Source organism: Canis aureus, chromosome 2 (genome assembly GCF_053574225.1).
Source record: "Canis aureus isolate CA01 chromosome 2, VMU_Caureus_v.1.0, whole genome shotgun sequence".
Taxonomy (NCBI): domain Eukaryota; kingdom Metazoa; phylum Chordata; class Mammalia; order Carnivora; family Canidae; genus Canis; species Canis aureus.
The window spans coordinates 53,890,241-53,903,536 of record NC_135612.1 but is presented as its reverse complement, the minus strand read 5'-3'; the positions used below and the strand labels follow the sequence as shown (position 1 = coordinate 53,903,536).

Here is a 13,296-nt window from a genome sequence, read left to right as displayed (position 1 = left end):
TCTGACACTGGACCTTGATAGCTTTGCGATGGGCTCCAGTCGCCACTCACACTGGTGGCCTCCACCTGTTCCAGGGACTACTCGCTTGCTTGTCTTCAGTAATCACACCGAGCCCCCAGGGCTGTGGGAAAAAAGCTGGTGAGCTGGCCCAGCTTAGGCCCAGTTTCTGGGCCTAAGCTCGAGGTTTCCGGCCCCCTCTTGCCCACTGGTAGAAAGGGCTGGCAGCCTCTGAAGTGCAGTCTGGCATCGTGAGCTGGCTTCTTTCCTGGTGCTCTGTTGGTGGGTCAGGAGGGGACACGGCTTTTCTCTGCAAGTGGTGGGAATTCTGGGGCCTTGGCCAGAGCCCTTCCCTCTTGGGCTTGGAGCTGCTTCGTGTAGGCGCCTGGCCCTGCAGGTGGCCATTCTGATGCCAAGGATGATCTGGGTCTCTTCCCCGCCTTGGGGAGCTATGGCCCGCGGCATGGGGTTGGGAAGCCCTGTTAGGGGTTCCTCGTGGGAGGAGGGCAAAGACCAAGGCCTCAGGAATGATGGGAAGAAGCACTCACAGTCACCTCACTAAAGAATATTCATTTATTTATAATTATTGCTAAGTAAACTTCTCTTTTAAACGGGAACATAAAAACACAGTAGGGCTTTGCACAAGTGGAATTTCTAAACAGTTGGTTTGTATACACGTCAAAATAAGTTAGAATGGAATTCGTCCAGGAGTTTCTAAGTCACCCAAGAGGCTGCACGCCTCTCTTGAAAGGTCGGGGAGGGGTGAGGACAGGAGCCTTGCCGAGACCACCCCCCAGCTCAAACTGTGAGTTGTGCTGCTTCCTTCTCTTAGCTTTGCCCGGGTCCAAGGCACAGGGCAGGGGGGCGTTCAAGTATCGAATCTCGCAGAAGGCCGGTGCTGATGGCAGGGCTGGGGGAGGAAGGGGGAGCCCCACCCTGGGGGCCAGACCTTCTCCCTTAGGTTTCCAAGACCAAGGCCACTGCACTGGCAGGAAAGAGGAGGAGGATGGGGAGGAGGTACAGGGTTCTTTTTGGTACCAGGGGAGAAAGACATTGTGGGAAGAGGTAGTTTGCAGGGGGTGATGCTTCTGCTCAGCAGGAGAAAATGTCTTCTACAGTGACGGGGGTCACTGCCACCTGAGGGTCATCATGGCGGGCACCTGGGGGGCTGTGGTCAGGGGGCCTCGGGGTTCTGGAGGGGAAAGGCTCCTGTGAGACCCCAGCCATCTTGTCTGCTGCCTCTTAGCATGAGCTTTAGCAGAGACGGAAGGGGGCACCCGGCTGCCCGATCCCGAGGCCACCTTGTCCTCCCCTCTGTCCTGATCACAGCCACCCTGAAGCCTGGCTTGGTCCTTCACTAAGGATACAGCTTTGGGGGTAGCTGCATTTCAGACTGGTCCCTGCACCCCGCCCGGGCTGCGACCCCTCCTTTCCTGGTATCCAGGCTGAAGTTGGCGGCTTCACCTCCTTCGTGCCTTTGGGGACAGCCCTGCCTGCCCCTCCCCACTGAGGCCTCAGGAGGTAAGTGGGTAGGAGTCTGGGTGCCCTAGTGTTCCTGAATGTGCTATGATTTCACACCCTGGGCCTGTCTTTCGGTTCCCCGGGGCAGGAGCTGTCATGGGGACAGAGGCGATGCAATCGGGCAAGCAAGGGAGCGAGCTGCCGGCCCCAGCGGAATCGGCCGCTGCGGTGGGTGGTGCCAGGTGAGTCACTGGCCAGAGGGGCTGGGCAGAGGCCGAGGGCCTGCCCAGCTCTGTCTCCCGCCTCGGGCCGGGCAAGAGGCTCCCTGCGGGCACCTGCGAGGCCAGAGGAGCCCCCGCTCTGCCCGAGTCCTGCCTGGCTGGCTGCTTGCTCGAGGTTGGGGAGGCACGGAGCACGCACAGCATGCGAGGGAGCTTCCATTTGGAAAAAGAAAATGATCTCCATCAGAAAAGAAAAGGCGACACAGAATTGGAAAGGAAAAAAAAATAAATTACCTTCAAAATACCCCTTTTGCTCAAAAAAATTTTTTTTCTCTATGGTCTTCATTTTCTTTTTAACTATGTTGCTCTTCTTGGGAACCTGTTGACTCTTGGCTGTCCACTTCCTCAAGATGGATACTTGTTAATGATACGATACTCCAGCCGCCGCCACCCCGGTGGTCCTTGGCCTCCTCTGAGGACAGCCCTTCCAGGTCCCGTGATGCCATCTCTGTGCCCTGCCCCTCGTCCAAGGGCCTCCGCCTGTCTTAGCGTGTGCCCAGTGAAAGGCATGTCCCAGCTCTGTTCACATTGGGGGACCCTCATACAGTGACCAGTATAACCAAGAACTGGGTGACATCTGTTGAAACCCACTTTAGGGACACCCACTTTCAAGCTGCTGTTAGATGGGAGCCTTGGGGGGTGGGCTGGAGAGGGCATTAGCTGGGGGCTGGGCCGCATCCCGCTTTCCTGAGGCCAGGGCCGGGGCTGCATGCATGCCTGGCTTGAGGAGAGCGTGGGGACACCAGGAGGTAGAAGGCAGAGGGCCCTGCCTGGCTGTTCATGGACAGGGTGGGGAAGGGGCCTCTGGGTTTCCCTAACCCAGGGGCTGGTGGGGGGTGGAGGTGGGGGGCAGTGCTGACCAGCAAAGGAGCTCAAACATCCCTAGAGGCAGGAGTTGGTCTACAGGGGAAACAACGCAAGGCTCAAGTTCTTCCTCCAGTGTCAGGACCCCTGAGGAGCTATCGGGAGGCCCTACCCACACCGGCTGCTCCAGCTCGGCTGGGCCTGGAGAGACCTGAGGACCTGTGCCCTTTGTGAGCTGTCCCCAGCTGGCCCCATCAGCATTTCTCCCATCCTCCCACAGCAGAAGGCCGAGGAGACCCAGAGCTGGGCCTCCTGCATCCTCCTTCCTCCCCCCATGCCTGGGGCCTGTGCCTGGCTCACAGCTGAGGCCAGTAGTACAGTCTCCATTTGGTCAAAAGGTCCCTAGTGGTGCAAATGACTCAGTGTGTGTGTGTGTGGGGGAGGCCTCAGGACTGTAGGCAGTAGCTTCTCAGCTGCAGGAGGTGCAGCCCGCAGCACGTGGGTCCCCCCCCACGCCCCCTGCCCCCCACCCCCCGCCCCTTCTGGGCGGCCCTGCTTGTGCTATAGCACGTTGTAGTAGGCCATCTCTTTCATGGCCTGTTCGGTGAGGACGCTGGCCTCAGCGCTGCTGTCCACACCGGCGTAGGCGTAGGCGTTCTCGAAGTCCTCTATCTCCTGCTGGCTGTCAAGCTCAGAGGGGTCCGTGCCCGTCAGCTCCATCATGGGGTCTGCAAGACAGGGGCACGGTTAGGCCCGGATGCTGCCTCCTGGCAAGAGCCAGTCGCTTCTACATGGAAGCAGATGACCTTTCTCAAGGAAGGACTTCTTAGTCATTGCTTCCAGAGGATTCTCAGCTGCCTCTCTTCCTTCCTGCACTCGGAAACCCCAGGCTCCTGTGGCTTCTCAGAAGGGTCACCAGACCTGAGCGGTAAAGCTGGTGGGGAAGGCGGGGGGATGGTGCAGGCCTGGCCTTGAGCTCTTCTTTGGGTCAAGCCTCTGCTGCCCTCCTGAGTCAGCCCTACTATGCATCCTCTGCAGTGTTTCTCATTGGTCCCATTGGCCACATGAAACCCTGCTGCTCTACGCCATGTTTCTGCAGCACCACTTATTTAAGCACCTACTGTATGCCCAGTACTTCCCATACACTGTCTCATGAATGCTCGCAGCAATCCCATGGAGTAAGTCAAAAGGAAGTTCAGAGAGGTCAATCAACTTGCCCAAGGGCACCCAGCTGGTGCTGTTGTTTTGATCCACTGCACTGCTCTGGCATTTCAAATGGTGGGAGGGAGCCCTTTCTGACCTCTGACTTGCTACCAGCATTGGTGCTTGCTTGCTTGCTTTCAAGATTTTATTTACTTATGAGAGACACAGAGACAGAGAGAGGCAGAGACACAGGCAGAGGGAGAAGCAGGCTCCATGCAGGGAGCCCGATGTGGGATTCGATCCTGGGACAGGGATCACGCCCTGAGCCGAAGGCAGGTGCTCAACCGCTGAGCCACCTGGCGTCCCAGCATTGGTGCTTTATTTTTTTATTTTATTTTATTTTTTTTAAAGACTTTATTTATTCATAGAGACATACACAGAGAGAGAGAGAGAGGCAGAGAGAGAAGTAGGCCCCATAAAGGAAGCCTGACATGGGACTTGATCCTGGGTCTCCAGGATCACACCCCAGGCTGCAGGCAGCGCTAAACCACTGCGCCACCGGGGCTGCCCAGCATTGGTGCTTTAAACCCATTCTGCCCAGTGGTCTCCTTGGGCTTTGCTCTTCAAGGACAAACATCCAAGGTAGCTTTTTTTTTTTTTTTTAAGTAGGTAAGTTTTCTTTCTTTCTTTCTTTCTTTCTTTCTTTCTTTCTTTCTTTCTTTCTTTCTTTCTTTCTTTCTTTCTCTTCCTTCTTTTCTTTTTTAAGATTTTATTCATTTATTCATGAGACAGAGGGAGAGGCAGGCTCCCTGCAGGAGCCCGATGTGGGACTCCATCCAGGGACAGGGATCACGCCCTGAGCCAAAGGCAGATGCTCAAACGCTGAACCACCCAGGTGTCCTCAAGGTAGGTTAACATAGATGCACAAGGCAAAACCTCTAGGAAGCCTCTTGTAATTTTATTAATTTGAAATATTACTATAAAGTGCTTAAGTATCTGAACAAAAGCCAGTTGGAAAGCTCCACAGAGGAGGCCTGAGGCCACCTTCTGTTACACGGAGGGAAGCCCAGGGTATGATCTGGGGACCCTGGGAAGCTGGCTGGCAAGGATTGAGCCCCACCTAGGACAAGTGAGTGATGTGTTTTGAGGAGAAGCAGACCCCAGTGGGGGGCGGGGGGTAGCCCTAATAAACTTAAGGCAGGGTTTTGGGACTATTAACATTTGGGCCATAATTCTTTGTTGTGGGGGGTACTGTAGGATGCGCATGATGGGATGGCTAGCAGTATCCCGGGGCTTTACCAGCAAGATGCCAGTAGCATCACCCCAGGTGCAACAATCAAAAATGTCTCTAGACTTGGCTAGACATCCCCAGGGGGCAAACTCACCCCCAGTTGAGAGCCAACGGTCTAGGGGTAATTCCGGCCCTTGCCAACCAGAGGTTCAGGAATGAATTCAGGCCTCTGAATCCTGAGGAGGGGCCTGCTTCTGAATTCTTTGAATTTACACAATTCTCATTGGTTTTACAGAGCAAAGGGAATAGGCTTACTCTCCCACTGGTTGTGCACAAGCAAGCACACTGCCCTGAAGAGTGCTGGCAGCCATCTTGTGACCATGAGGAAAATCAGAGCTAATGCTGTGAACAAATGGAGGGAGCCTCACCCCGCTGACATTGTTGGGGGGCTGAATCAGGCAACTCTGAAGATGGCCTGGATTTCAAGCCCTTTCTTAATCTATTTCATTATCGTTTCAGCCAGCCCAAGTGTTGGGGGTGGGGTGAGGGGGTGGGGAGGTGGTCTACTACTTGTGCCCAGAGCATCTGACATACTATGAGTCTTCCTGACTTTATAAAACAAGGCCAGCTGTTCCAAATCTTAAAGACACTAGGCTGTTTCTTCCTGAAATCCTTGTGCCATACCTTCACATGACACAGTTAACTAAAGGATGAAAGACAAGCTAATAGTGTACCATTTTTGACAAGGACATTGATCCACCTCCCAAATCATAGTTCCAGTTTACTAGATGGTTCCATCTAGAACGTACACTGCCTTCCTCCTACACAAGTGTGAAGCCTAGGCTTTCAGACCAAGGTTATACGTGAGGCAGGTTGGCTTGGGTCCCAGCCATCCAGTGCCCATCACTACTTTACTGTCCGTCATCTGGCACAGTCAGGAAGAAAGCAGTCATGTGTATGCCTGGTTCCTGACCTCAGACAGAAAGAGCTGGTGCCTTAACCACCCCTTGGAAGCAAGGTGTGCAGGACAGCTGTTTCCAAAAGGACAAGTTCTGTTCTGGTCCCTCCTGGTGGGCTAGGTACAGGCAGGTCTGCTGGAGCAGTGGCTCTCAAACTCTACTGCACATAGAATTATCTAAAGTGCTTTAAAGTGCTGATCCTAGACCACATGCCAGATCAATTACATTTGAATCTCTGGGGTTGAGACTCGGGCATCAGCATTTTAAAAATTCCCCAGGTGCTTCCGATGTGCAGCCAAGTTGGAGAACCAGACCTTTAGAGTCCAGATCAAAGGTTCTCAAAGTGAGGTCCCTCATCAGCAGCTTTGTCATCCCCTGAGAACTTGCTGTAAATGCAAATTCTGCAACTCTACCCCAGACCTACAGATTCAGCTGCTCCAGGGGTGGAGCCTCACCATTGCTTTTAACAAACTTCCAGGTGATTCTAATGCATACCAAAGTTTGAAACCACCACTCTAGTGCCATTGCCTCTAAAACTCTACTGTGCAAACTGATCGCCCTGGGATCTTTCTTGAAATGCAGACTCTGACTCAGGAGGTCTAGGGTAGGACTGAGTATGCTGTTCTAACAAGATCCCAGGTGATGCTGATACTGTTGGTTCCATAGCACATTTTGAGTTTGGAAGGGCTACAGAGAGCGCCTATATGCAGCCAATGGGGTTGCATCCTTGCTCACAAGACTAGAAAACTGATTGACAGTCCTTTCTGCCAGAAAACCCAGGCCATTCACTGGTTAGCTGCTGCAAAACCAAATCAGGGTTCCTGCAGTCATCCCCAAAAATCTGATTGATGGCTAGTGAGTAATGTCATCCAGGCAAGTCAACTTACCCATATTGTCAAGGCATGTTCCTTGCTGCTTTGTCTATAGGGTTGCAGAATTTGCATTTCCAGCAAGTTCTTTGACACTAGTCAAATAGCTCCAGACCATACAGGGAGACTTCCTGACGTGCCATCAGCTTTTTCTTCCAGTAGAATCTCTAAAGTCCCTCCTCCCCTCAATATGCCACAGAGACTAATAGTCTTCCATGTCTGATGAGCGTGGAGGGGACAGGCTGTCACTCACACTTCAGGACGATACAACACCAGCCTATGGAACTGCTATGGACCGTGAAGAGTGTGACGGATCACATTAAGCTTTTTGCCTTGGCTGCTGGGAAGCTCAGAGCTCCTCCCAGATGCCCACAGACCTTCCCATGGTATAGCTGGAATTAGGATCTCACCCGGTTTCCTTCATCTCTCCAGCTGCTCCTTTTCCCTTTTGATCCTTTCAGTCCCAGCCAACCATAAATCTTCAATGTCATTGTCATAGTCATAAAAATGTCTGTGTCCCCTGCCCCCGTGCCGCCCCCGCCGTGTTGTGACCTTCCAAGCATTACCTAACTTCTCTGTCCTTCAGTTTCCACATCTGTAAGATGAGGATAATTAGTAGAGCCAACTTCACTGTGAGGATCAGGTAAGTTACTAAAGGCCTGACACACAGCATGGGATCAATATCACTTAGTGTATTTCTTTATGATCATGAGCATGCTGAAGTCCTTTATAGAATATGTCAATACTCCATTCTTATCACCAGGACAACCCTCACAGGGACCTGCTCTCTCAGCTGGGGCCCCTCCCAGTGAGATCCCAGGCCTGGCCGGCCTCCCCAATGTCCCTGATGGGACAGGGGGCTCCCAGGTGTGCTGCCCACTGTGTGGGGCTCACCCACCTTGGCTGTCCAGGCCGATGTCCATGACACCATGTTTGACCTTCATGTGTCGGCTCAGGTTGCCTTTGAGGTTGAACTTGCTGGAGCAGTAGGGGCACTTGAAGGGCTTGCTGCCCGCGTGCAGATGCATGTGACCCAGCAGGTTGTACATGCGGTTGAAGGACTTCCCACACACCTGAAACACACCAACTTGGCGTCAGGAGACCCTGGAGCCTGCCCGCCCTCCCAGAGCCCCTGGTGGGGCTGGAATCCCATTCATTCTGGACAGCACTCACTCTGTCCCCTCCTATGGGACCCTAAAGGCCTGAGAGCTGGAGAACCAAGCTGCTCATTTTGGTCTCCCTGATCAGGAGTTTCTAGAACCCCAGGGCTGGGCTCTTCCACCACAGAGTCCTACCCCTGGGCTTTCTCCCTCCGGAGACCCTCACCCCTTCCCCAACTCCCAAAGCAATACCACCTCTGAACACCACTGCCCACAGCGACCCCCTCAAGCCCAGGCATTTTCACCCAAACCTGGGTCCCTTGCTGGCACTGGCCAGGCAGGATCTGAGGTAGTGCTGACTCTGGGCCACCCATGGGGACGTCCTGCTTTGGGGCCCCAACAGCCTGGTACCTTGCATTTGAATGGCTTCACAGGTGAGTGTACAATCATGTGGGTCTTGAGGGTTTGCTTCTGGACGAAGGTCTTGAAGCAGATGTGGCACTGGTAGGGCCGGACGCTGGTATGGATCAGCATGTGCCGCTTCATGTTTGCCTGCAGGGTGAACTCCCGACCGCACACCTCGCACTTGAACTCCTTCACGCCCTGGCAGGGGGTGGTGGTGGGGAGAAGGTGTGATAGTCAGGCTACGGGATGGGCACAACCTCTGGAAGTGTGAGTGTGTGTGTGTGTATAGGGCACGGTGTCTGGGTATATGCACAGCTTCTGGAAAGCGACTTCTTGGGGGTGTTCTGGATGGGAACAACTTGTTGAAAGCCACCGGGAGAATGTCAGGCCAGGGCCACTTACTCCAGGAAGCCTTCCAGTAACAGGCAGAGACTGGCTGAGCCTTATTGTTCCTACACACCTGTCTCTTGCCCACCTGTACTTCTAGGTTTGTACCAGCACACCAAGGCCAATTCATGTTCATTCATTCATTCGTCCAGCAACCATTTACTGGGCATCTGTGACAACTAGCATCACACAGGCACCAGGGATCTGTGGCCAAGAAGACAGTTGTAGCCTGGCTGCTGTGCTCAGGTCAAGGGCATGTGTATGCATTTTCCCCTCAGTGTTGTGGTCCTTCTGGTTCACTGACCCTTTTGAGAGTATGACAAAAAGTATAGACACTCCAGGAAAAGTGACATTTGGATCTTGAACACAAGAGTTCTCAAACCTCTGGAGCCTATCCACTTGACCCCTTGAGGCTATTCCAAGCTTCCCTGGTAATAAGAACCACCGTGTTGCACACCCAGCATCTCGGGAGAGTCCTCCCTGGCGATTCTGGGCCAGTGAGCCCAGGAATGTTTATTCTCAACAGGACCCTCCAGTGATTCTTCTCACTGAAAAAGTCTGGGACACTTGGCCCTAGGAGACAATGATTCCAGTGGAAAACCCTCCGGTTTGACTGTCAACATGTTCTTCCACTGTCTAGAGGTGACCCCAGAGCAGGAAAGGGTGTGGTAAGCACAGGGGGGCTGGTGTATTGTCTGGGGAGGAAAGTTAAGACAATAGTTGGGAGCTGACCTCGTTGCTGAGGCAGTAATCTAGGAGACCCCCAGAGGGACAGATGGGTCAGACTCTATGTGTGGTCGCAGCAGCTGTCCCAACTGCTTATTCGGCACAAAGTTTCTTAGTATAAGCAACCGGTGCCTGGGTCTGTTTCTTTGAGCAAAAAGGGGCTCAAATGCTGGCCTGTCACACTGAGGAGGTGTCTGACCACCAGGGGGCCTTGCCTTGGGGCACTTGGTCTCTAAGTGTATGATGTACGCATTGTGCAAATGGAGGCTGATGACAGGGATATTTTCAATTTTATCAGCCTTTTTGTTTTCAGTGTTTCTTCGAGATATTATTTCTCTCTTAACACTTTGCAGATCGTGGGGATTTTTAGTAGGGGAGAAAAATGGCACATAATGGGCACATGTGCTTATCACTCCCACTCTCTCCCCTGCAGATGCACGGTCAAGCAGTCATCTGGTTTCACTTGATGCACAGTCTGCTTTTATGGCTGAGCTCATCCGCTTCAGAATCCTTCTTAACATCACGTTCTGGGCAGCTATACCAACTGACTGCAATAAAGCCTACTAATCATCTCTGCTCTAGCAGAAAACGTTCCCAGGGTGGGGAAGGCTGGATTCTTGGCCTGGCTACTGCTCTCCCCATGTACTGCTGTTTCCACTGTGAGAGGTGAGGACAAAGGTTGGATGCAATGTGTCCCTATGGCTGCCATTAGGGAAAGAGGGAACTCTGTGCACATTGAGCTTCAGAGCGTGAAGTTGGTTGGATTTGGAGTGGAAATGATGGGGCAGGCTCAGTACCAGACTTAGGCTGTGGGACCCCAGAGGCCTCATCTTATCTGCCTGGACAGCAGGGCCTCTGGGAGGGGGTGACAGTGGCTGGAAGGCAGGGTGGTCAGTGGCCTGAAGGGAGGGAGAGGACGGTCGGTGACAGTGGGCCAGAGTGGTAGCCAAGGGACATTGTGGACAAGGACATCACGTTCCATCTTCCATCCCTACAAACCGCTCTGCCTAGGTTAGTCATATTGCACTTTTCCATAACAGATATTTTTCCTTATATCTGTTCCCCTTTAAAATGAAATATATTTAGCTTTTTCCTAAAGGGAAGTCACAGGTTCTGATACAGTTCTGTAATAACAAGGAGCAGAGGAAATCCGCTCTACTTCTGACTATCTTGTCCACTGCCCTGTGGCCTCTTGGCCTCCACTCTCCCTGGAAGGCAGAGTGCTTCAGTGATTACCCAACTGGGTTCCCTGGGTCCTGCAGGGGTTCCTCCAACATTTCAGTCACAAACTTTTAAAAAAATAAGTTTTACTTAAAAAAAAAAAAACAAAAACCAAAACCCCTAATTTCAGGGCACCTGGGTGGCTTAGTCAGCCAAGTATCTGCCTTCAGATCAAGTCATGATCCCAAGGTTCTAGGATAGAGCCCCACGTTGGGCTCCCTGCTCAGCGGGGAGTCTGCTTCTCCCTCCCCCTCTGCTTGTGTGCACATGCGCATGCTCTGTCTCTCTCATTCTCAAAAGAATAAATAAAACCTTTTAAAAAAATCATAAAAAGGGCAGCCTGGGTGGCTCAGCGGTTTAGCACCGCCTTCAGCCCAGGGTATGATCCTGGAGGCTCAAGATTGAGTCCCATGTCAGGCTCCCTGCATGGAGCCTGCTTCTCCCTCTGCCTGTGTCTCTGCCCTACCCCCCCGTATCTCTCATGAATAAATAAATAAAATCTTTAAAAAAAATCATAAAGTCCCCTAAATTTGATTGTATTTTTTTCTATTACTCCTCCGAATGAATATGGAACTATAAACATAAGAAATGTTCATCTGTGTCCCATGTTCATCTACACTGCCCTCCTAATGATCTCCAGCGGTACTTGGGGAAGCACTGGATGAAGGACCTGCAGGAGGAGAGGCCCCTGGGGGTGGTGCCCCCCAGGGAAGGAGGCAGGGAGAGCGGCAGGCAGCCCTACCTTGTGGGTGAGGGAGTGCTGCTTGAGGTGGTGGATCTGACTGAACTCCATGCCACACTCCGTGCACACGAACGGGCGCACGTTCTGGTGCTTGAGCATGTGGTTCTGCAGCTGGCTGCGGTAGTGGAAGGACTTGTCGCACTCGAGGCACTGGTAGAGGGTGGGGCCCTGGTGAGAGGCCAGGTGGCGCTTGAGCTGGGTCAGGGTGGAGAAGTCCAGGCCGCACTCGACACAGACATGGCAGCGGCCGCTCTCGTGCTTCACTTCGTGAGCCTTGAGCTCGCTGGGGTAGGCGAAGCCGCGGCCGCAGAAGTGGCAGCTGTAGGGCTTGACCTCAGAGTGCAGCAGCATGTGGCGCTTGAGGTGGCTGGTCTGCGTGAAGGCCTTCTGGCACACCTGGCACTTGTGGGGCCGGGTGCCCTGGTGCGTCAGCAGGTGTGTCTGCAGGTGGCTGGGCTGCTTGAAGAGCTTGCTGCAGTGCGGGCACGAGTGCGGCTTGATGCCGTTGTGACCGAGGATGTGCGTCACCAGGTTGTACTTGGACGTGTAAGACTTCTCACACATGCGGCACTGCCAGCGCTTCTGGCGGTCGCCCGCCTCCACCAGGTACGAGTCGTCGATCTGCACGTTGATGTCCAGCCGGTCCAGCTGGGCCTTCTTGTGGCGCTCCACCGTTGAGCCCGCCGAGTCGGCCTCGAACTCTCCTGCCTCCTGCCACACGAAGCCCTGCTCTGGCTTCACCGGCTCTGGGGACTCCATGGTGGGGGCCTCGGGATCACTCAGGGGGGCCAGGTGGGGCGGCTCAAAGCCACACTCGGGGGGCAAGGCCTCCGGCCCGGGCAGCGCCACACCGGGCTCGGGGAAGCCATCCCGGGCCGGGTCAGGGAAGTGGGGGTCATAGGGTGCCGTGTCCAGCTCCGGCCTCGGGGCTCGGGGCAGGTGCCGCAGCGTCCGGGGCTTGCGGCTGAAGGCGCTGAGGTCGATCATCTTGACGGCGCTGCTCTGCACCAGGGCCTCGCAGCCGCCACTGGCCACCTCGGCGGGGGCCTCTGCGGGGCCCGCATCCTTGTCGTCCCCGGGCACGGACACCTCGTAGACCTCCTGTTCTTCCTCCTCTTCCACCTTCTCAAACTTGACCTTGGGCACCAGCCGCACAGGTGGCCGTGTCTTCCGCCGGGTGTGCTTCTCGAAGGCTGCCTCTACCTCAAGCACCTCCTCTTCTGCTGGCTCCTCCAGGGCCCTCCCGTTGCAGGCCAGCTGGTAGACGTCAGGTCCCGGAGGCCCGGGCTCCCCGATGGCCGTCGCCGACAGCTCGGGCCCCAGGTCCGGGTAGAAGGCTTCGGCGCTTATGGTGGCTCCAAAGAGCTCATTTTCCGAGACCAGGCCCAGCACGGCGGCCTGAGCCAAGGACAGCACCACCACGGCATCCGTCTGTGTCCCTGAGTCCATGAAGCCCTCCATCCCGTGGCGGCCGGCTAGGAGGGCATCGCTGCGGGAGGGAAAGGGAACATCAGTACTGCCGGCTCCGCGCTGCACACATGACAGACAGACACACACATTCAGCAGGGGCTCGGCTGGTTCTGGGGGCATGTGTCCCTGGGTGTCTTTCTCCTCCTGCCTGGGCAACAGGACGCACTTGTCATTACGGGGATCGACGACGCCCTCTGCGTAGCTGCCCATCTTCTCCATCTCCCTGGGGGATATCAGATGAGCCCTGCCCCCTTGCTGGCCTGAGTCTTCCCACCTGCAACAGGAAGGTTGAATTTCCACAGCGGTTCTCACACTATGCCCCTCATCATGTCCTGCAAGGGGTCTTCAAAAAGCTGATTTAAGGGATGCCTGAGGGGCTCAGTCGGTGAGCATTGCCTTTGGCTCAGGGCGTGATCCTGGGTTCCAGGATCAAGTTCCCATCGGGCTCCCTGTGGGGAACCTGCTTCTCCCTCTGCCTATGTCTTTGCCTCTCTCTCTCT

The 13,296-nt window shown here is 54.4% G+C and overlaps 1 protein-coding gene and 1 long non-coding RNA gene across 4 annotated transcripts in view; both read right to left on the bottom strand.

Annotated features, from left to right (window-relative positions):
- LOC144298283 (uncharacterized) overlaps positions 1–13,296 on the bottom strand; it is a 176,963-nt gene that overhangs the window by 26,713 nt on the left and 136,954 nt on the right. The gene's annotated exons all lie outside the window — the stretch shown is intronic.
- Positions 3,069–13,296, bottom strand: part of ZNF710 (zinc finger protein 710) — a 64,039-nt gene continuing 53,811 nt past the window's right edge. For 2 of the 3 annotated variants that reach the window (XM_077872618.1, XM_077872627.1), the window contains exons 2-5: positions 11,327–12,815; positions 8,257–8,448; positions 7,644–7,818; positions 3,069–3,271 (exon numbers count right to left, since the gene is read on the bottom strand). In XM_077872618.1, coding sequence (XP_077728744.1) covers positions 3,105–3,271; positions 7,644–7,818; positions 8,257–8,448; positions 11,327–12,787 — 1,995 coding nt within the window. In that variant the 5' untranslated portion in view covers positions 12,788–12,815 and the 3' untranslated portion in view covers positions 3,069–3,104. Of the gene's footprint in view, positions 3,272–7,643; positions 7,819–8,256; positions 8,449–11,326; positions 12,816–12,962; positions 13,084–13,296 lie in introns of those variants that run through there. The other variant, XM_077872612.1, reaches the window with a different exon arrangement.